At 40.7% G+C, this 25,697-nt stretch overlaps 1 protein-coding gene across 4 annotated transcripts in view; it reads right to left on the reverse strand.

Moving 5' to 3' along the window:
- FPGS (folylpolyglutamate synthase) overlaps positions 1–14,142 on the reverse strand; it is a 30,679-nt gene extending 16,537 nt beyond the window's left edge. The window contains exons 1-6 of one of the 4 annotated variants that reach the window (XM_074211085.1): positions 5,273–6,065; positions 3,862–4,074; positions 768–896; positions 568–621; positions 384–448; positions 177–291 (exon numbers count right to left, since the gene is read on the reverse strand). In XM_074211085.1, the coding sequence (XP_074067186.1) occupies positions 177–291; positions 384–448; positions 568–621; positions 768–896; positions 3,862–3,915 (417 nt within the window). In that variant the 5' untranslated portion in view covers positions 3,916–4,074; positions 5,273–6,065. Of the gene's footprint in view, positions 1–176; positions 292–383; positions 449–567; positions 622–767; positions 897–2,862; positions 3,029–3,861; positions 4,075–5,272; positions 6,066–13,551; positions 13,985–14,035 lie in introns of those variants that run through there. The other 3 variants (XM_074211086.1, XM_074211084.1, XM_074211083.1) reach the window with 3 other exon arrangements.
- Positions 14,143–25,697: the final 11,555 nt, after the last annotated feature.

Here is a 25,697-nt window from a genome sequence, read left to right on the forward strand (position 1 = left end):
GATTGGACAATATGGTCTCTAAGACTTTTTCAGGTATACAATTCCAGAGCCCAACCTTACTCCTGCTGGCTCTAGATCCAGAGGCTAGGGCTGTGGAAGGTGGGGAAAGGGGTGGGCAAGGAGATGAGACCCAGAAAAGGCCAGAGACAACCTCCCCTGCTCTAAGTCTCCCCTACCTTAGTCTCCTCTAGCCGATTGTAGAGCCGCCAGAAGTATTTGGTGAAGAGCTCAGGGCTGATAGGTTCACCATTAATACGGATTCGTTCCCGAACCTGCACCAGATGAGGCGAGCTAAGGGGACAGAGAGAGAGACCTTTGTGAGGTACTCTCCAGCACCTAAAGCCTTCTCTTTGGGGATCTCTTCCCATCTTGAACTCCCATACCTATAGAATCCAGTTTTCAAGCCATAGCCTCGGAGAATACGTTCTGTGAAGGCACAAGTGGAGCCCTGAAGAGAGAAAAATAGAGGGGAAAAAATAGAGAGAAAAATGAGGGCTCAAATATCCTCAAGCTTAAGCGTTAACTATGGCCACCACTGTTATGAAGCTCACACCTACTGAATCTTACCTTTCCTTTGGTACCAGTCACATGGATGATATTTAGCTGATCTAAGTCTTCTATCTGAAACAGACAGAAAGATAGCCGGCTCAACAGAAAAGACACTGAACTCCATATTTCACCCTTGCCAGAGCTCTGTTTCAAGTTAATGATGGTACTATGAGGGGATGCAGATGGAAAAGGGTTATAAGTCTCCTCTCTATGTTTACCTGCAGCCCACTTCGGATTAAATAATGCTTCATGGCTTCAAGCTGAGCCTGTGGGTCTCTTCGTTCTTGCTTGATCTGCTCTAGGAAGCTAGCATTAGTCTGAAGAGTGTTGAGGGTCCGCACGGCATCCTAAGGACCACAGAGGATTAGAATTGGACAGACAGGATATCAGAGGAAGAAATGTCAGCAGCTGCAACCATCTTTTTTTAATTATAAAGATTTTATTTATTTTGAGTTTTACAATTTTCCCCCCTTATCTTACTTACCTCCCCCCCACCCCCACAGAAGGCAATTTGCCAGTCTTTACATTGTTTCCATGGTCTACACTGGTCCAAATTGAATGTGATGAGAGAGAAATCATATCCATAAGGAAGAAACATAAAGTATAAGAGATAGCAAGATCAGACAATTAGATATCAATTTTTTTTTCTAAATTAAAGGTAATAATAGTCCTTGGTCTTTGTTCAAACTCCACAGTTCTTTCTCTGGATTCAGATGGTATTCTCCAACGCAGAGAGCCCAAAATTGTCCCTGATTGTTGTACTGAGTCCATCAGTGAGTCCATCAAGATGCAACCATCTCCTTTTAAAGAGATAATTGAACCTTTCTGAAGTGAATTCCCAAGATCATATAACTATAGGCAAGGGTTCTTGAAGGTCAGTTGGTTCTAACCCCTCCCTATGTAGATGGGGAAATTGAGGCCCAGAGGTTAAAGATGACTCAACCACTATCATATAGGTAGTAAATATCAGTGATCAGAAGTGATCAGAAGCAGAGCAAGGCCTAAGGCCCCAAGTTTTTGTTAGCTGACTTCAGACCAATCAGCACCAACTACTGTCCCCAAGAATTTAACCCTATTTTTTTTTAAGGTTTTTGCAAGGCAATGGGGTTAAGTGGCTTGCCCAAGGCTGCACAGCTAGGTAACTATTAAGTGTCTGAGGCCAGATTTGAACTCAGGTACTCCTGACTCCAGGGCCGGTGTTTTACCCACTGTGCCACCTAGCTGCCCCTTAAGCCTACTTTCTACAACCTGTCTAGGTCACAGATGGGTGAAAGAATGAAGCCTGGGGTGAGCAAAGGAACAAGTCAGTCTAGTTACATGTGATCCTCTAGCTATAATAGAGGCTTCTGAGTCACCAACATATTCAAAAGCTCCGTTTCTTCTGCTCCACTTCAAACCAGATTTAAAGGGGAAGAGGGAGCCTGGGCACTAAGGTCTCTGCTTGAGGAAGACTGGTCCTGCACCCTCACACCCCTCAGCACCAAACCAATGGGATGTCCCATTGTATTAGCATTTGGGGCAGGATGCCCATACTCTGCTCTTGAAAGAGCAGAGAGATCATCTGATTAGATGATGCCTTTATTTTACAAATAAGGAAACGGGACAGAGAAGTCGGGTCAGTTCTCTGAAGTCGGTACTGGAAGTGCTAGGAAGAGAAGCGCCTCGGGGCTAGTTTTCTAGGACCAAGTAGCTGTCACTGGAGCATACTAAAAGGAAGTTTGCCAGAGAAGAAATGTTTCTCCTGAAAGTTAAACTGTTTTTCCAAAGGAAAGACTTTTGCCCAAACTCACCTGAGGCCAGGAGAACGTGCCAGGCGGCAGGTGGAACCAAAAACCTCAGATCACCTTGTGGAAATGTTGTGACCCTAAGTCGGCTATTTATACTCCCTCCCCCCACCCGGGATCCTGTGTCTCTTCGAGGCATTCCCGGGAGCTCCCTGATGCCAGCTGCAGGGCGTCAAGCAGCGTGCCCCCTCTGACTGGTACCAGGTGTCCTACCCCGAGGGAGTCACGGGGTCTTTGGCAAAGCCAAGGGGTGCAAAGTTGGGGCCTGGGCATCCTGTCACCCCTGGCAACCAAGCCAGGAGGTGCGCTCCGTTGGCAACGCTCCTCCCGTGCAAGCCCCCGGTGCCGGCCTGGGCTCCCGAGCCGCCCCCCAAACCCTCGGCCTCCCCAGGACGCGGCCGCCCGCCCCTCGCACCTCCCGGCCCCACCCACCCGGGCTGCGGGGCCCCGCTCGCCCCGCCCGGATGCTGCGCGGCCGCCGCTGCCCGCGTGTCCACCCGGCCCGGCCGAGCTCCGGGCCGCCCCGTACCTGGTACTCCATCCCCGGCTCCTGCGGCACCGGCCGTGCACTCAGCGCCCGCCTCGCCGGGCCGCCCGCGAGCGGAGGCCCCGGCGCGAGCCGCAGCGCCGCGTGGAGGGCTCGGCAACGGGCCCAGGACATCCCGCCAAGCCCCAGCCGGGAGCCAGGATGCCGCCGCGCCGCGCCCACGTGAGGCCGCCCCGCCCCGCCGCGCCCACGTGAGGCCGCCCCGCCCCGCCCCGCCCCGCCGCGCCCGCCAATCCTCGACCTGGAGAGCTTCCCTTTCCCACCAATGGCGGCAAGCCCCTCCGGGCGCCATGTTTGTTCGGGGCGGAAGCGAGCAGGCTTTAGCGGCATCGGAAGGCGGTGCGAAAAGCCGGTGACGTCATACTTGTAGGAGCCTTTTTTTTCTATTTCTGCTGTGAAAGAGACTGTCTCTGCTGGGGAGGCAGCCGCGTGAGGAAGGGTCTCAAGGCAGCCCTGCCCCTCGCCAGACCCCGGGCCTCTTCACCCTCCCGCTTGTCCACCCGTTTTACAGAGCTGGAGACCGGCCAAGAGGATGGCAGTAGAAGGGAAAGAGGACTTGCTCCGGGTTCAAATCCCATCTTTGAAAGCAAGGGCTTTGTTTTTTGGAGTGCAGGGGGGAGGGGGCATTGCTTGGCACGAGCACATAGCAGTTACTCATTTCTTGCAAAACCCAAAATAAGTCACTTAAATTCCCAAGCTCCCTCCCTCCTCTCCCCTCGCCCTCCTCTTGTAAAATGAAGGGGTTGGATTAAATGAAGTGAGGTCCCTTTCAGCTGTCCATGTAAGAACCTAAATTACTTCTTTAATATTACAAGTCAGTCTGAAGAAAGAGCTCGAATACGGAGAAGCGGAGCAAAGACCAAAAAGAATGGGTGCGTTTGTTATCTCCATCCTCTATCTGCGGGATTCCCTGCAACACAGCCCTTCACTCCCCCAACCCTGAGGAATACAGAAACTCCGAAACTGAACAGTCAGCCTCACCTCCTGGGCTGCCATTAAAGCATGCCCGGCCCCTCTCCGCCCGGATGTCATCATCCCTTGCTGTCACTTTTGGATAACGTGATCTGGTCCAGCCCTTTAGCATCACTAGCCAGAGAACCATTGATCCTCAGCTTCTGACCTCTGAAGTGACAGTGACCTTGGTGCCGTTCTCTAGGTTCTCCACAATGAGGCTAATTCTATTGCACCTTTGTACTGTAGAAAAATAGTAAGATTTTCAAAACTATATTCCTGGTAAAAAAGATTTACATCTCACTAAGTAATAAATTAAGACGCTTGGGTATCTCCCCGTGTTAATTATAAACCCAGGAGGACAATAATCAGTATTTCTGGGAGACCTGTCCTATCAGGAAGGGAGACCACAAGAGATCAGATAATATTGTACAAGTATGGTGATCTTTGAAGAGCTTTTGGGCAACTTAGTATTGTGCAACCTTCATGGTCAGGCCACAAAAGAGGTTAATAATTTTCCCTCTTCTCTATTTTTGCATATAAGATTCACTCTTTTTAATTCATGTGTGGTCATTACCTTAATGGCCATCACCTATAGCAGGTTAGAGAAAAGATCTTAGAGAATAAAACTTTAAAATCTCTAATCCTTATTTTCTGTCATTTTTTATTTTAACCCTATATTTTTGAAGTTTTTCAGTATTGGGGTCCTGATGGAGAGAGAGCTCACTGATAGAGGAGAAAAATAACTAGGAGAGGTTCCAAGGTCTGTTCTGGTTTTACTATTCCTCCAGCTCTACTCCAATGTTTGATCAAACATTAACCTCATTTAAAGAAAGAACTTTTAAATATTTATCAAGGCTTAAGAATATTTTCAATATTTCAGGAAGGGAAGGAAGAGGAAGGTTGTTGGAAGATCAATCACTAGTTAAGATTACATGAAGCTTCTATACAAGCTATAGTAAAAGTTCAAAGCAGCTCAGCCTTTTAATTCTCTTATTGATGACTCTGGACTTCAATACTGTTGGCTTTTATTTTTCCCCTTGTAAAATGAAGGGCTTTGACTAGATCTCTAGTGTGTCTTCCAACTCAAAACCCTGTGAATTGGGGGGCATTTACATATCTTCCATCTCTTAAAAATTCCTTTTAAATTTAACTCAAAGGGCACCCCCTCTACTGGAGAATTTTTTAGTCATCCCATTAATAATGCCCCAAATTACCATGTGCTTGTGTTGCATATGCATATGTTTCCTGTTTGCCCCAAACCCTATATTAGGAGATTAAGAAAAAATGTTTATTGATTTAAGAAGCAAAAATTAATGGGGGGGGTGAGGAGAAAATGATTAAAAGTTTTAGAGTATGTCAAGGATTGAAATCAAAGGAAAATAAGGTGGATGGAATGTGAATTAGATTTGAGGACCAACACCCTAAAAGAAACATCTACCTGGGAAGGCAGTCCAGCATGGAGGTTGGAAGGGGTTAGAGGATTGAACTTTGATGCCTTAGGTCAGGATGGGTATTATGAATAGAATTCTGGCCCCTCAGGAGAACGAAGTTTGACTTTGTGCCCACTCAAAATGAATTCCCTCAACTGTAAAAAGATGAATAACAGTATTTGTCTACCTATTTGGTTAGGTTGTGGTGAAGAAATGTTTTGCAAACCTTGAATTATTATAATGTGAGCTATTATTACAGGATGTAGAGAACAGTAACCTGTGGTGGATGTTAGTCTTCCCCCACCCCACCCCCTTTGCAGAAATGCCACAAGTTTTCAGGAATTTATAAAGTTAAAAAGATTAAAATGAAAGATTTTTCACATGAAGGGGAGTGGGAAGAGATTTTAGAGATCATCAAGTTCAATTTATTTGTTTACACCTGCCCTAGAGACAGGAGTACTGAGTTCAAACTCAGACACTTAAAAATTGCCTAGCTGTGTGACCTTAGGCAAGTTACTTAATCCCATTGCCTTGCAAAAACCAAAAAAAAAAAAAATTATTGGACTACCTCAAAGTCATGACCAAAAAATAGAGCCTAGACATCATCTTTCAAGAAATTATCAAGGAAAACTGGCATGATATTCTAGGACCATTAATGCATTATTGTCAGAGTTGCGAACTGATTTAGCCATTCCGTAGAGCAATTTGTCCAAAGGGCTATAAAACTATTCATACCCTTTGACCTAGCAATATTACTAGGTCTATATCCCAAAAAGAGATTTTTTTAAAAATGAAAAGAATATAAATGTACAAAATATTTACAGAGCTCTTTTCTAGTGAAAAAACTAGAAATTGAAGGGATGTCCATCAATTGGAAAATCACTGAAGAAATTGTGGTATGTGATTATGATGGAATGCTATTCCACTATAAGAAATGAAATGGAAAGACTTACAGCAGCTGATACAAAATGAAATGTATTGTTGTACAAAATAACAGCAATATTGTAAGATCAAAAGCTATGAATGATATAGTTATTCTCAGCAATACAATGATTCAAGACAACTCTGAAGGACTTTAAAAAAAATGCTATCCATCCCCAGAAAAAGAACTGATGGTGTCTGAATATAGTCTGAAATATACTTTTTTACTTTATTTTTATTTTTTAGGCTATATTTTCTTTTACAACATGACTAATATGGAAATGTTTTGCATGACTACACATTTTTAACTATATCAAATAGCTTCTCTTCTCAATGGGAGTTGGGGGGAAGGAGTGGGGAAGGAGAAAGGGAGAGAATTTAGAACTCAAAGTTTTAAAAAATAATGTTAAAAATTGTTTTTACATGTACCTAGAAAAATAAAACTCTAAATAAATTCAGCTGAATAAATTTAAAAGTGAGGTTGAAAAATATTTTTAGAAAATATTTTAGGCATCCAAAACCCTTCATAATCTAACTCCCTCTTATCTTTCTAGTCTTCTTATACCTTACTTTCTTCCAAATACTCTTAGATACAGTGAACACTGGTCTTTTTTTTTTGTTTGTTTATTTTTGCAAGGCAATCCAGTTAAGTGATTTGTCTAAGGACATACAGCTAGGTAATTATTAAATTTTTTTTTTTAGGTTTTTGCAAGGCAAATGGGGTTAAGTGGCTTGCCCAAGGCCACACAGCTAGGTAATTATTAAGTGTCTGAGACCATATTTGAACCCAGGTCCTCCTGACTCCAGGGCCAGTGCTCTATCCACTGTGCCACCTACTTGCACAACCCTCTCACTGATCTGGCTGTTTCATGAACAAGGCACTCTAACTCTCTTCAATATGGTCATTTGCATGTACTATTCCTTGCCTAGAATGTTCTCCTTCCTCTTTTCTGCCTTTTGGCTTCCTTGCCTTTTTTCAAGATCCAAATAAAATTCCATCTTCTACAGCAGTAGTGTCAAATTTACATACCACAAACTTTACATAAGAATCCTTACATGTTGAATACTGATTTTAGAAAGCTACATATTAACATTATCTATGTCTTCTTGTATTTTTATTTATCTTTGTTAACTATTTCCCAATTACATTTTAATCTGGCGTGGGAATTTGAGAGGGTTTGTGTGTAGTATTTGACATTCTACAGGAAACCTTTCTCAACCTCTCTTAATACTAGTACCCTCCCTCTGTTAATTATTTTTCATATATCCTGTCTATCATTTATTTGTACGTATTTGTTTGCTTGTTGTCTTCCCCATTCGATTGTGATGTCCTTGACAGAGACTGTTCCTCTATCACTTTTTGCAATTCTGGTGCTGAGCAAATAGTAGGTGTTTCATATATGCTTATTGACTGACAATCCAAATTGGCTTCCCTGTCTTATATCTCTACCTTCTTGTCCATATCCCACAGTTTACCAAAGTGATTTTCCCTACACAGAGATCTAACCATGCCATTTATCTATTCAATAATCTCCAATAGCTTTCTATAACCTCTAGAATCAAATGTAAACTTCTCTGTTTAGCTTCTTAAGCTGTTTTTCCATCAGTAGCTCTGCTTGGTTTGAACACAGGATAAAATGATCACCAGAAATTTCAATATCATGCTGATTAACTCAGTTTCTATACTTAACATCTCATCAGCCTCTGGTCTCCTTTGATTGGAGGGGTGGAGGGTGGAGCATTCAATTTCCCCCAAAGTCTTTCTATACTTTATAGTAACTTAAAAGTCTTTATCTGCAACTCTTCTAGGTCTGGTCCCCAAGACCTTTTAGTGCATCTCCACTCCCTGTCCCTTTTAGCTTCCTTTTCTATAGTCGTCCCCCATTGAATTATAAGCCACTTGGGGACACAGATAGTCTTTTTCTGGGTTGTACCCCCAATGCTTAGCAGTGTCTGGCACATGTTTTAGTTCAGTTGTATCCAATTCTTAGTGACTCCTTGAACCATATAGCATGTTGCATCCTTCTATCTTCCACTATCTCTGGAAGGCTCTTCAAGTTCATCTTCATTGCCTCCAAGACACTGGGTCTTTTTTTATGTTTTCTCATTATGTGGCCTAAGTATTTAAGTTTTAGCTTCAGTATTTGACCTTACAGTGCATAGCCTGAACTAATTTCTTGAAGTATTAACTGATTTGACATTTTTGCTATGCAAGGACCTCACAAGTTTCCTCCACAAGAGGAATATGTGGATGTTTGGTTTCCACAAGAATGAAGAGAGAATTGTTAGTTAATATTATAAACACTGGGCTCTCCCTATGGGCAAGTACTAATTTAAAGTCAAAAGACTTAGCTTCAAGCTAATCAAAAATTGAGGGTGTGCCACCTATTTTAAATCAACCTAGGGTTTTGACCTTTTCCTTTGCTCAAAGAGATAGCTATTTTTGCTCTTTAGTATGATGAGCAGGGTGAGGAGAAATGTATGGGGACCAATGTATCAACTAGACTGTGACTCCAACCTACGATTGGCATGAAGGGGCAGGAACAAAGCCTTTCAAAATGCATAAAAGACCTTCCATTTCTGGGATTCCTTGCCCCTCTCTCCCAGCTTGAGAAAGGTGTGCCATTTATTATATTTATTAAAAAAAGACATTCCAATCACTCCAGACTAAGTATTAACCAGCCATTTATAACACTCCAGCACCATAATTCAAAAGTGTGAATTCTTCAGCGCTGAACTTTCCTTATGGTCCATCTCTCACAGTCATACATTGTTACTAGGAAAGATTGTAGTATTGACTTCACAGATCTTTGTCAGCAAAGTGATGTCTGTGCTTTTGGGTACGCTATCCTAATTTGCTGTAGCTTTCCTTCCAAGAAGCCACATTTTTAATGTCACATCTTAAGAGATCTTTGAGTCTAAGAGTAAAAGGTTGCAAGAGAATTTGATGAAATTGGTTGATTTGTCCTTCAATAAATCAAAGTGATGTTTATGTAATATAAGGAATACAATAAAAAGATGTTAGCTTGCCTCTCATCTCCTGGATTTTTTTCCCTCTCCTGATTCTCTCTCTCTGCCCTCAAGATGGCAGTTTTGTCAGTATGCCCCTTACATCTGCTTCCTTACCATCATGGTTCTCCAGGATGTCTCTCTCTACCCATCACCCTGAACTCTACCTCCTTAGGCCCAGAGACTAATTACCCCTTCTGTGACGTTCTGGGTGGTATTATTGCCCTATAACTTCTCCAAGGCTGGTAGCTGTAGTTTAGCTAGGTTGGCCCCTCTCTTCCTCACTATTCAACAAGTCATTTCCCATCTCCAGTATATTTGCACCAGCCATCCCCAGAACCTGGAATGCACCTTCTCATTTCTTACCTAATAGAACATCTCTTTTCCTTCAAAATATTGCACAAACTCCAACTTCTAAGAAAAGCTTTTCCTGACACTCTTAACCTTCTAGTCCCCTCCTTTCTCAAATTATTTTGTATATATTCTCTTCATAATCATGAATATACTTAGATGTGAACTAATTGTTTTCCTTCATTAGAATATAAGCTTGTAGGGGCAGCAAGGTGGTACAGTGGATAAAGCACTAGCCCTGGAGTAAGGAGTTCCTGAGTTCAAATCCAGCCACAGACACTTAATAATTACCTAGCTGTGTGGCCTTGGGCAAGCCACCTAACCCCATTTGCCTTGCAAAAAAAAAAAAAAGAATATGTTTGTAGAGAGTATTTCAATCATTATATCCTTATCCCCAGGGCCTAGCAAGACTGCCTAATACATGGTAGGTGCTTAACAAATGCTTGTGGATCAAAAGATATCTTTATGTATCTTTTTAGAATCAGTTGGAAAAATCGTTTGCTTATTTTTCTCCTGACCATCTAGACACTACAAGATCCTGGATCATGACCATTGCCCTCAGGCTCTCTCTCAAGTCCGTACACAAGATGATTTCTAAGATCTTTTCCATCCTAAAACTCTACAATTCTGTAACCTGGAAATGAGGGACCAACTGTTGACTTCGTTTATGTAGAAGGTAGCAGCCTATGGGGCCCAAGTGTCCCTCTCTAATATTCTGAGTAAGGGTAAGTCTCAAAGCTGGGACCTTTCAAGGAAGGTTTGTGTGAACTCAGGAGAGAGGAGGAGAGGGAAAGGAAGAGGAAGAAGAAGAGGGAGAGAGAGATAGAGATAGAGAGGAAGTCTCAGAGAATGAGAGAGGAAGGGAGAGGGAAAGAGAGAGAGAGGAGAGAGGGAGAGAGGCAGAGGAAAAGGGAGGGAGAGAGAAGAGGGAGAGAGAGAGAGAGAGAGAGAGAGAGAGAGAGAGAGAGAGAGAGAGAGAGAGAGAGAGAGACAAGGATTACCTTTGAGCTCCTAAGATTGCCTCCTAGAGAACAATTTTTTAAGAGAGATGACAGATGGGAACATGATACAAGTTTTACATAGATTTGCTTTTTATAACTGGGATCTTGGTAATTCATATTTCCTATTTTCCATGGCTTCTGTGATCATTTCAGAGAGGATTACTTATCTTTTTGGACACTGACCCCCTCTTTTGGTTTTACATTTTTTGCCACCTTAAAAAAATAACTGAACTGAGAAAGAGTTTCTGTTCCATTTAATAAAATGAGGAGAGGGGCGGCTAGGTGATGCAGTGGATAGAGCACCAGCCTTGGAGTCAGGAGTACCTGAGTTCAAATCTGACCTCAGACACTTAATAATTACCTAGCTGTGTGGCCTTGGGCAAGCCACTTAACCCCATTGCCTTGAAAAAAAAATCTAAAAAAAAAAAAAGAAAAAAAAAGAAAATGAGAAAAAGCAAAGCAAAAGTTAATGGCAACTAAAAAGAAAGGCACTGAAGGGGTTCACTACTTGAGATTATTTTGGAAAATTGAAGAACCTTTCTGAACAGGCAGTGCTAGACTGCTAGTTTTCTGGTCTCAGATCTCTCCATACTCTGATCAATCAATCAACATTTATTAAATTCTTACTATGAGTCAGGCTCAGGGCTAAGTGCTAGGGATGATGATGTTTCTCCTTCATTCTCAAAGAAGGCCATGATATCAGGGAGGTGATACAAGCACATGAAGTGAATTGGGGGGGGGGGTGTTGCTGTGCTAAGTCACCAGTGTCACTTCCTTCTCCAGAGTCAAGTGGATCTAGTGACCATATGTGAATCAGGATGTTTGGAGATAGCCCTGGAAGTGAGGAAATCAGAGTTAAGTGACTCCCAAGGTCACACAACTAGTATCAAGATTCTGAAGCTAAATTCGAACTCCTGTCCTGACTCCAAGGTCAATGCTCTCTCTAGCCACTGAACCCTCTAGCAGCCTGTAAGTGCTAGGGATATAAAAGAGGCAAAAGATAAGAATTTACAATCTAATATTCCAGTTCATCTATTCCACTGCCAAAGTATTCTTCCTAAAGGCAAGTCTAATCATGTCAACATCATCCTACAACTCAATAAATTTCAGTTGATTTATATTACAGATATCAATTCCCCTGTTAAGTTTTTAAAGCCCTTCCTAACTGCCCCAACCTAACTTTCTACTCTCAATGGACATCATCCCCACCTCTCATTCTCTGTAATCTGGTCAAACTGACCTTTTCTTTGTTCACACATGATACTGAATTTCCTCTCTCCATGCCTTTGTACATACAGGTTGCCTTGCATCCCTGAGGGCATTCTCACCTTCCACTAATAGAAGGTACTCCATCTCCTGACTCTAAATCTTTTCATTGGTTGACCCCATGTCAAGAACACACACTTTCTTGACCTCTTTCTCCTAGTTTCCTTTATGACTCAGCTCCAATTCTGCCTTCTGTAGATCTTTTCTAGTTCCTCCACTGCTATTAACTTCCCTTTGTGATTACCTACCATTTACATGGCATGCATTGTCAGGATATTAGGGGACACCCTGTTTTTGCAAAGCTAAGTTCCAGCAAGCAAGCTTGGAATAATAACAACTTTTTGTACTCACCTTCTGGATGATCTCACTGTCTGACAAAATCACAATTATTGTATTGCTTTGATCAACACCAGGCCATCTCTGAACTCAAACAAGCACCAGACAAATACATGTTTTCTGGGCATGGAGCCCTGCTATGAATCAAACTTGTCTCATTGTTGCTTTTAACTGCTTATTGTTAGGGTTATAGATTGCTGTATAGTCATTGGTAGAAGTATTGCAATCTCTCCATGCTGTCTTGGGTCACCCCCCCGCCACTTCTCCCCTTTGGGGCAAGGCACATGTGAACTTTCTTGCCAGATGCTTCCCTCACTTGAAATTAAACTTCTGTTGGAATCCCGACTATTCTGTCTCTGGCCTGCTCTGTTCAGCTCCAGTTAACCATCTAGTTGACAGTTTTTGTATGTACAATTTTTTGCCAAACAAGTAACAATGTCTCCAAGATCTTACATTGCAAAGAAAACGTGGATTTACATTAGTAAAGAGGTTTCTCATCAGGAATGCCCCAACCCAATGAAATCATATGTCTGGTAAAACAAACAAAAACAATTTTCATGATCAATCAGTCAGTTAACATCCATTAAACTATGTACTAGATTGATATAAAGTGAGTCCTGGGCTTTTTAAAAGTCAGGATAACTCTCCCACTAACTCCGTTTGAGCAAATTGCTTCCCTACTCTAAGCTTTATTTTCATGGAAGTATATAAACTCTTTGGTGCTGGAAAGGACCTTAAGGATCATTGAGTTAAAAAAAATCTCCTTTATAGTTGATAAAAATAAGACCCAGAGACACTGTCAAAGATCTCACCCTCCCCTCTGACTGAAATGCTTATGGCAACCTGGTGAAAAGACCTTGATTACATGAGACATAAACATTAATCACCCTCTCCAATCTGGGGTTTTGTTCACAGGATTCTAGAGCTAACTTGAACAGTGGAGAGTCTGATAATTTGATTTTTCACCATCCAGAGATTTGAAGAAAGGACTCTTACTCCCTATATCAAGATTCAAGTTGACCTGCTTTTGGGGCAGGTTAAATAGTAGAGTCAAGGACTTGGAGAGGATAGTGTTCTTGTGCAGTGTTGCCTTTGAATGCATTCTTAGGTCAAATTTTCAGTTTTAGGTCATCTGTGACTCTCTTTTATTGTCTATTTTGTTTGACTGGAAAATTTCTACTACATACATATGCAGGTAGAATCAATATTACTGGTTGAACCACTCAAGACCTAATTAATACCAAGTCATCTTAAGAGAAGGGTCCCCCATAGGCCATTTTGTCACTGAAGTCCTCTCCCTTGGAAAGGCTTTTTGTTGTGACATATTTCTAACCACTCTTTATAATCTAGAAAGCTGCCTCCCTCTGGTTCACATCAAAATGTTTGGGGCTCAGTTTACATACCTCAAAGGAAACATTTTCATCCCAACTAAGATGGGTAGATATGCTCCGACAGATCACAGAAACTTTAAACCGTAACTTGAGTTCTTTAAAGCATAGGTTAGACGTTGGCCAGAGCCTCCAGAGCTCTCTCATTATTTGGCTTCCTAATCCCCATCTGGTTGTTCCTTAAACAGATTCACAGGGGAATCTACTCCTCCCAGCAGCTCCTTGGTCAAAACTGACTCCTCCCCTGGACAGGTTGACCCCCTTGCCAAGGTTAAACATCAAAAAATTACTAAAGTAAAGGAACCTGGGTATTTTTCCAGACAGAAGGTGAGACATGGGAGGGCTCCAAACTCTAGGCTCAAAGAAGCATTTCAGAGAGTGCCTGATAGTTTAAACAACTAGCTATCATCCACCTAACAGCAATATCTTTTCAACACCTGCTTCTTCCCCACCACCCATAGCCCAGACACAAAGTTATCACAATTCAGTGCAGTCTTACCTGGTGGGCTATTTCTTTCATCCTTCTCCTGCCCTCAGAGGCTGGAATTGTGAGGTTCTTTCTGCCTGTTGCCTCATTTTTAGTTTCCGGAGTTGACAGGGGTTAAAGGTCAATCAGGGAAGGGATTATCTACTGAGGGTGAAGAAATTGGGCAAATGTCCAAAGCATGGGGCTTGGGTCAGAGAGGGGCCCCACTGGAACAGCTCTGAAAGTAAATTTCTGGTCACAAAGGTAATGTACAAGGACAGAGAAAACATTCAACAAACTACTTAGTTTAAAATCAGTGTCCATTCTTAGATAATCTTCATGTGAGAGACACGTTAACCATTAATGATCTCACAGCTTGAAAGTAACTTTAAGAGACTATATCTAAACTATCCTCAAATGCCATCTACCTTTTTTTTTCTTTTTCAAACTAGTTTGTATAGTAGATAGTGAGCTGGACCTGGAGGCAAGAAGACTGAAGTTCAAATCCAGATTGAGATACTTACTAGCTGTGTGACCCAGGACAAGTCACTTAACAAGTTGTTTATCTCAGTTTCCTCATCTGTATAACAATAGCAAAGGGAATAATATCCTACTTCCCAGAGTGGTTGTGAGAACCAAACGAAATAATAATTTTAGAATGCTTAGTGTGGTGTATAAAACATAGAAAGAGCTATATGAAGGAAAAGAACCAACCAATCAACCCAAATATTTTTTCTCTTTTTGGAAGTGGTCATTCTTGGTCTCTTGACCTCATCCCTCTTTCTCTCTCTCTCACCTAATCTTTCATTTTTAGAAAGATTTTATTTAGTTTGAGTTTTACAGTTTTTCCCCTATTCTTGCTTCCCTCCCCCACCCCGCCACAGAAAGTAGTCTATTAGTCTTTACATTGTTTCCATGGTATACATTGATCCAAGATGAATGTGATGAGAGAGAAAAATCATAAGTATAAGAAATAGCAAAGTATAAGAAATAGCAAAATTACATAATGAGATAACGGGTCCGGCCCCCCAAATGAAGGTAATGGTCCTTGGTCTTTGTTCAAACTCCACAGCTCTTTCTCTGGATACAGATGGTATTCTCCATCACAGATAGCCCCAAATTGTCCCTGATTGTTGTACTGATGGAATGAGCAAGTTCATCATAGTTGATCATCACCCCCATGTTGTTGTTAGGGTGTACAGTGTTTTTCTGGTTCTGCTCATCTCACTCAGCATCAGTTCATGCAAATCCTTTAAGGCTTCCCCTCCTGGTTTCTAATAGAACAATAGTGTTCCATGACATACATATACTACAATTTGCTAAGCCATTCCCCAATTGAAGGACATTCCCTCAATTTCCAATTCTTTACCACCACAAACAGGGCTGCTATGAAAATGTTTGTACAAGTGATGTTTTTACCCTTTTTCATAATCTCTTCAGTGGTATTACTGGATCAAAGGGTATGCACATTTTTGTTGCCCTTTGGGCATAATTCCAAATTACTCTCCAGAAAGGTTGGATAGGTGCACAGTCTCTCACCTAATCTCAATGACTGAATGCTATTGCCCCAGTCAAACTGTGACCTAGGAAAGATTTAACTTTAACAGGCCAAGGATTCCCACTGCATCCAGGGCCATCTCCAGTTGTCTAGATCCACATCTGGCCACTGGACTCAGATAACTCCAGAGGAGAGAGTGAGACTGGTGACTTAGCACTGACATGTCACTGAAATCCAACTCACTTGCATGTCATGGCATCACCTCTCCGATAGTAAGGTCTTCTTTGAGAAGAAAGGATAAACAGCAAACAAAATAACCAAGAGAAAAAGATTCCCATTCTTGACAACCTGTCACAAAATCTAATGACTCAGGTGTAGCTAGGAATTTTTCTGATCTCTAACCTAGATTTAACTCTTGGGGTTAAGAACTTTTCAGTTATATCAGATTGCTTGCTGTCTTGGGGATGGGAAGAGGGAGAAAGGGAGGGAGAAAAATTAAGAATTCAAAATCTTACAAAAGTGAATATTGAAAACTATATTTACATATAAATGCAAAAAACCCCAGTTCTTCCAGTTCTTAACCTGGGGCCCATGAACTTAAAAAAAAAAATTGTACCTACTTTAATATAACTTGTTTCCATTGTAATCCTATGTATTATATGCATTTTAAACATTCTGAAAAAGAGTCTGTTTCACCAGATTATCAAAGATCATTTTACAAAGCAGGTTAAGAACCCCTGGTTTCAATTCTTATCAGAGACAGATATCAGCATGTTAGAGAGATAAGAATTAGACTGTGATTTTATTAGTACAGGAGATCCTCAGTTGAGGGAATTCTCTGCCAGAGCAGGCTGAGTTAATTTCTTTGTTGTTGCCTATCATCTTAAGAGAAATAGGAAAATATTTAAACAAAATAAATACAATACAACAAGAGAAGATAATATTAAAGGCCCATAGAGATTCTTAAATACAGATTAGTGGGTCCCCTTTCTATTTAAGATTGACACTCTTGGGGGGGCGGCTAGGTGGCGGCTAGGTGGTGTAGTGGATAAAGCACCGGCCTTGGAGTCAGGAGTACCTGGGTTCAAATCTGGTCTCAGACACTTAATAATTACCTAGCTGTGTGGCCTTGGGCAAGCCACTTAACCCCATTTGCCTTGCAAAAACCTAAAAAAAAAAAAAAAAAAAAAAAAAGATTGACACTCTTGGTGAAAAGCATTGAGGAAGTTCCTCAGGGTCATACAGTGAGTATGTATCAAAGAAGGGATCCAGACTTGAATCAAGGTCTTCTTGCTTTGAGATCAGATCTCTATCCTTATTATAAAAAAATTTCACATTTACAAGACAGACCAGGTTATTGTTCTTATCTCAGAGCCAACATCCAGTCTTCTCTCCCTCACTGTAAAATATCACCAGAGAAAAAGGGCACAGATTAAAATGTACAAATTGTGATGAGGGAGCCATCATGCTAGCTTGGACAATGTTGAATTGAAAATTTAACTGAGTTGACTAAAAAATGATTGAAGGGGGCGGCTAGGTGGTGTAGTGGATAAAGCACCGGCCCTGGAGTCAGGAGTACCTGGGTTCAAATCCAGTCTCAGACATTTAATAATTACCTAGCTGTGTGGCCTTGGGCAAGCCACTTAACCCCATCTGCCTTGCAAAAACCTAAAAAAAAATGATTGAGGGTGGGGAAAGTAGGGAATAGGATGGCAAAGAAGTAGACTAAGGACCAACTTTTAAGAGCTTTGAATGCTAGGCAGGAGCTAGGACTTTATCCTGTAGGGAGTAGGAAGCTGGATTAAAAATTTCTGATGAGGGGCAGCTAGGTGGTGCACTGGATAGAATTCTGGCCCTGGAGCCAGGAGGACCTGAGTTCAAATTTGACCTCAGACACTTAATAATTGCATAGCTGTATGACCTTGGGCAAGTCACTTAACCTCATTGCCTTAAATAAAAATTAAAAAAAATTCTGATGAGTTAGTACTTGGATTAAAGTATCTAGAATAGCACTGGAAGGGGAAGAGACAAAAGGTGGGGGACAAGTCAACTGTTTCAATGATCCAAATGTGGAGGGCCTACATTAGATTTTGGTGATGGGAATGGAATGGAAATTTCACCTTCCCATTTCAGGTGATGGAACAAAGAGAAAAAGAATCCCTGGGAAAAGTAAATTATTTCCTATAATGAGGATATACTCGATGAGAAAGAAACCTCTGGGCAGAAAGTTGGCTGATATTGTTGTTTGTCCTTCATTCTTTTTTTTTTGTTTTGTTTTTTGCAAGGCAATGGGGTTAAGTGACTTGCCCAAGGCCACACAGCTAGGCAATTATTAAGCGACTGAGGCCTGATTTGAACTTAGGTACTCCTGACTCCAGGACTGGTGCTCTATCCATTGAACCACCTAGTCACCCATTTGTCCTTCATTCTTGAAGATCGCAGCATCAGAGATGAAATGCCATGACATGCGAGTGAATTGGATTTGCAAAGTCACCAGCCTCACTTTCTACTCCAAATCCATCTGGGCCAAATCACTCTGTTTGACCGATAGAACTCCCTCCTGTAAACCAGCAGCCTTGTGGGATGAATTCTCTAGATACAAGTTCCCAAACTTCCTTGTTTCATGGGATCCTGAATGCCTCAGTACTTTTTCCCCAGCACCTATAGGCTAATGAGGAAGCTAACATTCATTAAGGAGCTAGGTCAAAAATGTTCATGTGGCGCCCTCATGTGCACACTAGATATAGTGCCCCAAGAAGCTGAACACAATTTGGAAACTGGTCTAGAGTCTCAGAATTCTAGTAAGTGTGGTGTCACTTCCCCATATCACCTCAATCCGTGAATACACTTAAAAAAATGCTCTGACTCCTTTTGTGAAATTGTGAACCCTAAAAGTGTAAAAATCTTAAAATATAGGGTTAAATTAAAGTGACAAAAAATTTGGGTTAGACATTTTAAGTTTTATTCTCTAAGATCTCACCTCTATCTAACCTATAGGTGGAAGCCATTAAAGTAATGACACACAAACTGGGAAAGAAGAGAAATATTTATGTGAAAACAGAGTAGCGAAAATTATTAACCTCCTTTGTAGCCTAAAAATGGTTGCACAATATCAAACTGCCCAAATGTCTCCTCAAAAACTAATCTCCTTTCACAATACTATCTGATCTCTTGTCTCTTCTTGATAGGATGAAGTCTCCCAGCATCCTGATCATTATTGTCCTGATTTTGTAATTATCAAAGGGGGAGATACTCAGGAAGCAAGGTGACTAATATGAAGCCTGAAAACTCTCTAAAGAAATCAATCTTTTTCATGGAAAGACTTGCATGAATTGATGCTGAGTGAGATGAGCAAAACCAGAAGATTATAGACACTAGCAACAACTTGGGGTGATGATTAACCATAATGGACTAGCTCGTTCCATCAGTGCAATAATCAGGGGCAATTTTAGAGGATCTGTGTTTAAGGGATCTAGAGAATACCATCTGTATCCAGAGAAGTAGCTGTAGAGTTTATTTTTTTAATCTTATTTATTTAAGTCAATAGAGTTAGTGTGACTTGCCCAAGGTCACACAATTAGGTAATTATTAAGTGTCAGAGGTCAAATTTGAACTCAAGTATTCCTGACTCCAGGGCTGGTACTCCATCCACTGCGCCACCTGACTGCCCCAGGAATATAGTTTTGAGAAACTACTTATACTTTGACAGCCTCATTCAATTCTAGAAGTCTTTGTAATTCCCTTAGCTTCCCCTGACAATGTAGGACCTCTACACTCCAAAATCCTTCTGTGTCAGATTCTTTGGAGGGATTTATTAAAAATCTACAGGTGGTGATTTAAAGTCCAACCCTTCCTTGTCCTTCACATAGCAACTTTAAAATAGGTGAAAAGATCACTCAAATTACAAATCAGAAGACCACACTCCATGGGCCAGTGTCCTTGAGCTTCAACATTTGATGTTTATTGCACAAAATAACCAATCCTATCCAGTGAGGTTATTGGAAGGAACTAACAAAGGGCAGCTAGGTGATGCAGTAGATAGGATATCAGGGCTTGAGTCAGAGGAAACATTTTCCTGAGTTTAATACTAGTTGTGACCCTGGGCAAGTCACTAAACCCTGTTTGTTCACCTACCTGTAAAAAATGAGCTGGAGAAGGAAATGGCAAGCCATTCTAGAATCTTTGCCAAGAATACACCAAATGGGGTCATAGACACAACTCAACAACAACAAAAATGATAATGAGAGGATGGATATGGAGGCAATTTGTAAAGTATGAATTATTGATATCAAAGGTGGTGAGCCTGAAGCTTTAGGGAGTCCCTTCGAGGGGGTCTTTCTTCCTTCCTTCCTTTACTCCTTGAAATACAGAATGAGATATGACTGATAACATCATGTAGATAGATTTCCAGTTCTGATTTTTCTGGGATTTTCTGTCAACAGAAGCCTTTAAACAAACAAACAAACAAAAAAAAGAAATCAAAACAAAACACTATCTCAGTGGTTGTAATATTGCTACACAAAACTCGGCAAAACTGATACCCGGTTTAGAGTGGGTCTTGTGCTGTGGCAAGATCCTACTGGGAATCCACATTTTTCACACATGCCTGACTCACACCAGGTCTGTAATCCCAGTTGACAGTCTTGGAAGGCCCAAATCAGTCTAATGATTGAAGCTTGATTCACAACAAGCAGGCTAAAAAACTCAAAATTGTCCTTCACAATTAAAACACGATTTTCGGGGCAGCTAGGTGGCGTAGTGGATAAAGCACTGGCCTTGGAATCAGGAGTACCTGGGTTCAAATCCGGTCTCAGACACTTAATAATTACCTAGCTGTGTGGCCTTGGGCAAGCCACTTAACCCCATTTGCCTTGCAAAAAAACTAAAAAACAAAACAAAACAAAAACATACTACAGAAGAAAAGCAATGACTCTTAAAATGTGACGTTATTTCCACTGTCCAACAGTGTTCTCAGCACAATAGGGATACCTTAGTTTCAAACTACAAACAAGTTTCCTTATCTTTAGTTATACAAATGTGAAGGGGCTCCAATGGAGAAAGAAAGCATTATAGCTTGCCAGCTTTGAAATGCAAAACTTGCAGATGGTGCAATGACTAAAGTGCTGAACCTGGTGCCAGAAATCTGAGTTAAAATCTGGGCGCCCACACATACTAGATATGAGACCTTGTACTAGTTACTGAACCAGTGGTTCATTCCCTCAGGCACTGAAATTCCCACCACCGCCTGGTTTCTCTTGGAGCGATGCAGCTTTAGTGTTTGGGGATCCCTGAGAGATCTCTCCCATCTATATGGGAGTCAGAATTGGCTTCTGCCACTCACAGAGCATGAGCTCAGAGAGATAATGGATGGCTTAGTGCAGAGGCAGGGGGATGAACTGGCTTGTTTCCTGATTCTGGAGCCTCTGCAGAGGGACCTGGTCTCCCCACTCACTGAGGGGGAGGGGGAGGAGAAGGGGGGACCAGGTCCACCACTGGGATTTGAATTTGGGGGAGGATTAGAGTTCTAAAAGAGAGCATGATTAAAAAAAAAGGTTGGGGGTTGATGATCAAACTTAATGGATGTGCTCATTCCATCAGGGACAATTCTGAAGTATCTGCAATGGAGAATACCATCTGTATCCAGAGAAAGATTGTGGAGTTCAAAGAAAAACCAAATAGTATTACCTTTAATTAAAAAAAAAAGATTCTTATTTTGCAATTTTCTGTAATTTTGCGATCTCTTATACTTTATTTTTCTTCCTTAAGGATATGATATCTCTCTCAACACATTCAACTTAGATCAATATATAGCATGGAAATAATATAAAGACTAACAATGCCTTCTGTGGTGGGGTGGTGAGAGGAGGGAAACAAGATTAGGGGGGAAAATTGTAAAATTCAAAATAAATAAAATCTTTCTTTTATTAAAAAAAAATGTTGCCCAGGACAGGGAGATGGGAGATCTGACATCTCTTCCCAGCTCTACACAGACTTGGTTAAGTCACCTGTTAATTCCTAACCCCCAAATTCCTCCTGTAAAGAGAGCAAGTTAGACCCTTATATTCTTTTCAGCTCTGATATTGTGTTGTAACTTGGGATTTAGTCCTAACTTTGTCCACTTAACCCAGTTCATTATCTCAAAGGAAAGTTAGAGGAGGCAGGTGTAAAGTTCAGGATTTGGGAAGGATTTCCTAACAAGTTGTGAAAAAGACTTCTATATGAGATGGAAACATTTGGAAGTGTTTGAAAATTTGGATGACTGCTTGTCAGGGATGTTATAGAAGGGTTTACCTGTATCTGGACTAAATGATCTAGACTCTTCAGCTCTAAAGTTGTATAAAGAGGTGATAATCTCTAACCTTTTGCCTTCAAAGAATTATTGTAAATATACGACTATGAATGTGTAAATGCATTGAAATCTATAAAGTTCTATATAAAATGTAGTATACTTCTTTCTTTCTCTCTTTTCTTCCCATTTTTGTGAGTGCTCTGAGGTTGGTAAGATTTTTTTCTTAAATAAAATTTCATTTTTATTTATTTTTAAAATTTATATTTTATTTATTTACTCATTACTAAAATAGTTTTGTTGTAAGAGTAAATATAATCCCTCCTCCACCCACAAAAATAAAAAACCTCATGAGAAATAAAGTGAAAGTGTGTATTCCGATTCTATCAGCTTTGTCTCTGGGGTGGATCCCATTCTTTATCATAAGTCCATCAAAGAAGTTACTTTCATATTTTTCCAGTTGCTGGTGCTGATTGCAATTCCCTCCATTCAATCCTCCCCATTACCATTTATTATATTTTCTCTCTCCTTTCACTCTGTCCCTCTTCAAAAGTGTGCTGTGGGTCAGTCATATGGTGTAGTAGACAAAACAGGGGCCATGGAGCCAGGAGGCCCCAAGCCTATATCCTTCCCCAGAGACTCAGCAACCACCCAGCGCCGTGGTCCTAGACAGGCCACCCAATCCCACCATCTTGCAAAAAAGTAAAAAAGAAAGTGTATTATAGCTAACTATCCTCTCCCATGATCTACCCTCTCTTCTATTATCTACATCCCTCCTCTCTCCTCCCTGTTTCCTTTCTCCCATCACCTTCCTTTCCTTTTTCTTCTAGATTTCTATACCCTATTAAGTATGTATGTTGTTTTCTGAGTCATTTCCGATGAGAATGAAGGTTCCTTCATTCCCCTTTGCCTTCCCCACTTCCATACTATTGCAAAAGCTATTTCTTGATTTTTTACATGAAATATCTTAGCCTATTCTACCTCTACTTTCCCCTTTCTCCCAGTACATTTCTTTTTCACCCACTGACTCCATTTTAAAAATATATTATACCTTCAAGTTTGGCTCCCTCCTATGCCTCATCTATAAAAGCTCCTTCTACCTGTTCTAGTAAATGAGAAGATTCATATGAGTATTATCAGTATCTTCTTCCCCTGCAGGAATACACATAGTTCATCATCATTAAATCCCTCATAATTTACCTTTCTCCTCCACTCTTTATGCTCCACCTGAGTCCTGTACTTGGAGATCAAACTTTCTCTTCATCTCTGGCTCTTTCAACAGGAACATTTGAAATTCCCATTTCATTGAAAGTCCTGTAAGATTTCTTGAGGGTTTACAAACCCAAATCACTCTGGCTTTCATAGTTTGACCAATAATGGGTTTCAGGCTAAGTCCTCTAGGTCATTGTTTGGGTCCAGATAGGTTCAAAGTGAATGCAAATAAAATTGCTTCAGTTTTAGTCAGAAACCCTGTAGTCATTGGCCTCTTTTCCTCATTTCTCTCTTTTACCTTACCTTAATCACTGGATAGACTTAGTCTCAGTGAAACTGTGACCTAGGAAATACCTAGCTTTAAAAAGCCAAGCTCTCCCACTGCATCTAAGGCCATCTCCACTCATCCTGATCCATATCCATATATTTCTTTTTCCTTTTTTTTTTTTTTTGCAAGGCAAAAGGAGTTAAGTGGCTTGCCCAAGGCCACACAGCTAGGTAATTATTAAGTGTCTGAGACCAGGGCTGGTGCTTTATCCACTACGCCACCTAGCCGCCCCATATATTTCTAGAGGAGAAAATGAGGCTGGTCTTTGCACAGCAGCCTCTCATTTAAATCCAGCTCATTTGCATGTCATGGCATCACCTTCCTGAATTCTTGGTCTTCTTTGAGAATGAAGGAAAACATTGTCAATCAACCTCTGTGAATCACTTAATCTTTATCTGCCTTGAGTTTTCTTATCTGTAAAATGGGAATAATAGCACTTTCCTCTCAGGTTGCTGTATGAAATAAGTATAAAATGCTTTGCAAACATTAAAGCACTTTATACAATTTTTGTTTTATGTAAATTCAATTTTACATAAAGAATTCTAAAAGAAAAAAACCTGTTTTTACTGTTTGCTCCTACCTCTCAGTTTGCAGCTCAACCTCCCACCACTTCACACACACACACACAAAAAAAACCCCACCCCTCTTAGTGAAAGCAGGTGGACTATCCCCTTTAATCAGGGACTTAGCTTGAGATCTGTTCTAGAGAGAACACCTTTACTCTAATCTGCCCACACACCTGCCTTCTTCCTCTCTATTCTGGCTAGACCTCTCCTAGTTCCTGGCCCTGTTCCCAGTCTATTATGTGACCCTGAACCATGCCCCTCTCCCTTTTTCCACAGGCCTCAAGGAGGCAAATTCACAATACTTAAAAAACTGCTTTACGTAGTAAACGTCAGCAGACCAGTTAACTTATGCATAAAGAACTTTCAGTCCATACTATGGACTTTTCAGTCCATAAAGGTCAGTATCTGGGGAGAAACCATACCTTGAGAATTTTAAAAATATTTTGCCTCAGGACAGCTAGGAGGTAGAATGGAAGCACAGGACCTGGAGTCGGAAGGACCAGTTCAAATGTGGCCTGACAATAATTACCTAGCTTTGTGACCTTGGGCATTTCATTTAACCCCATTGCCTTGCAAAAAAAAACAAAAAACAAAAAACCCTATTCACCTTGCAAAAAAAAAATTGTCTCATATCTCATTTGATCTTAGATCTGTTAAGAAACAGTTAAACTCTATGATCACAGAACATCAAAATTAGAAGGGCCACCATCTAGGCTAACAGAGCAAACAGACCATTTAACTTTTACTACAAGAGTTCCAGTGAGGTGGCCACTGCCCTCATTTTTGAATTTCTGGATGGCTCTTATTTTTTTCTCTTCCTAAAGCTTAAAATTTACTTACCTATAACTTTTATCCATTACTAAATCCTGTCCTATGGGCCTAACAAAATGAATTATCATTCCCTCCCATGTGAAGTTCCTCAAATTACCTGAAGACCATTCTCTTCTTTTTCAAAATAAATATTCGTTCCTTTAAGTGATGCTTGGATGGTATGAATTTAATGTTCTTCAGTATTCTAGATGCTATCCTATAGATGCTTTCTAATGTTCTAAAAGGTAGTATCCAGAGCTGACTACAAGTCAACATTGCCATTATCTCATTTTGACCTAAAGTTGCATGCGTTTTCTTGGATGCCCTATCTCACTATTCTGCCTACAACTTATTAATATCCCCTTCCCCGTTCTTTCTCAGGTAAATTACCTAGCCACTTTTCTACCTTGTATTACTGATTTTTTTAACTCAGGTCTAAGACTTTATATATATAGAGTCCTTTCAAATTTTATAATTAAAGTCTATGCCATGTCCTATTATCAAAATAATTCTAACTTAAATCATCCTGATTGAGATATTCTACGCAGCTTTGTGTAGCCTTAAGTTTAATAAAAAGATGCATTTATACATAAATCAAGCCATCAATAAAAATGTTCAGTAGCAGAATCCAGGCCACTCCATTGTTTCCCTCCAAAATCAATTAACTATTCTTTTTGTCCAGTCATTCAATCACCTCTGAATCCACTTCTGTTCCACATTCCAGTAACATCTCCAATTTTTCCATACCACAAGTGATTGGCAAGTTTTGCTGGGATATTGTTATCATTCATACAGTTTTACATTTGATCCACCTAAATCTTGTAATCTGGCCCACTCCCTTCCCCAAACTTGAATAAAGGAGTTTGCCATGACATTAAAATTGTCCTGGTTATAATTTTTGCTTCCTTTCCTAGATCATTAAGTGTATTTTAGAAATTTCAATAATTGAAGACAAGCTGAGTGGCTTATCTACACAGAAGATCCAAGTCTCTTCC

The sequence above is a fragment of the Macrotis lagotis genome, chromosome 1 (assembly GCF_037893015.1).
Source record: "Macrotis lagotis isolate mMagLag1 chromosome 1, bilby.v1.9.chrom.fasta, whole genome shotgun sequence".
NCBI classification, from domain to species: domain Eukaryota; kingdom Metazoa; phylum Chordata; class Mammalia; order Peramelemorphia; family Peramelidae; genus Macrotis; species Macrotis lagotis.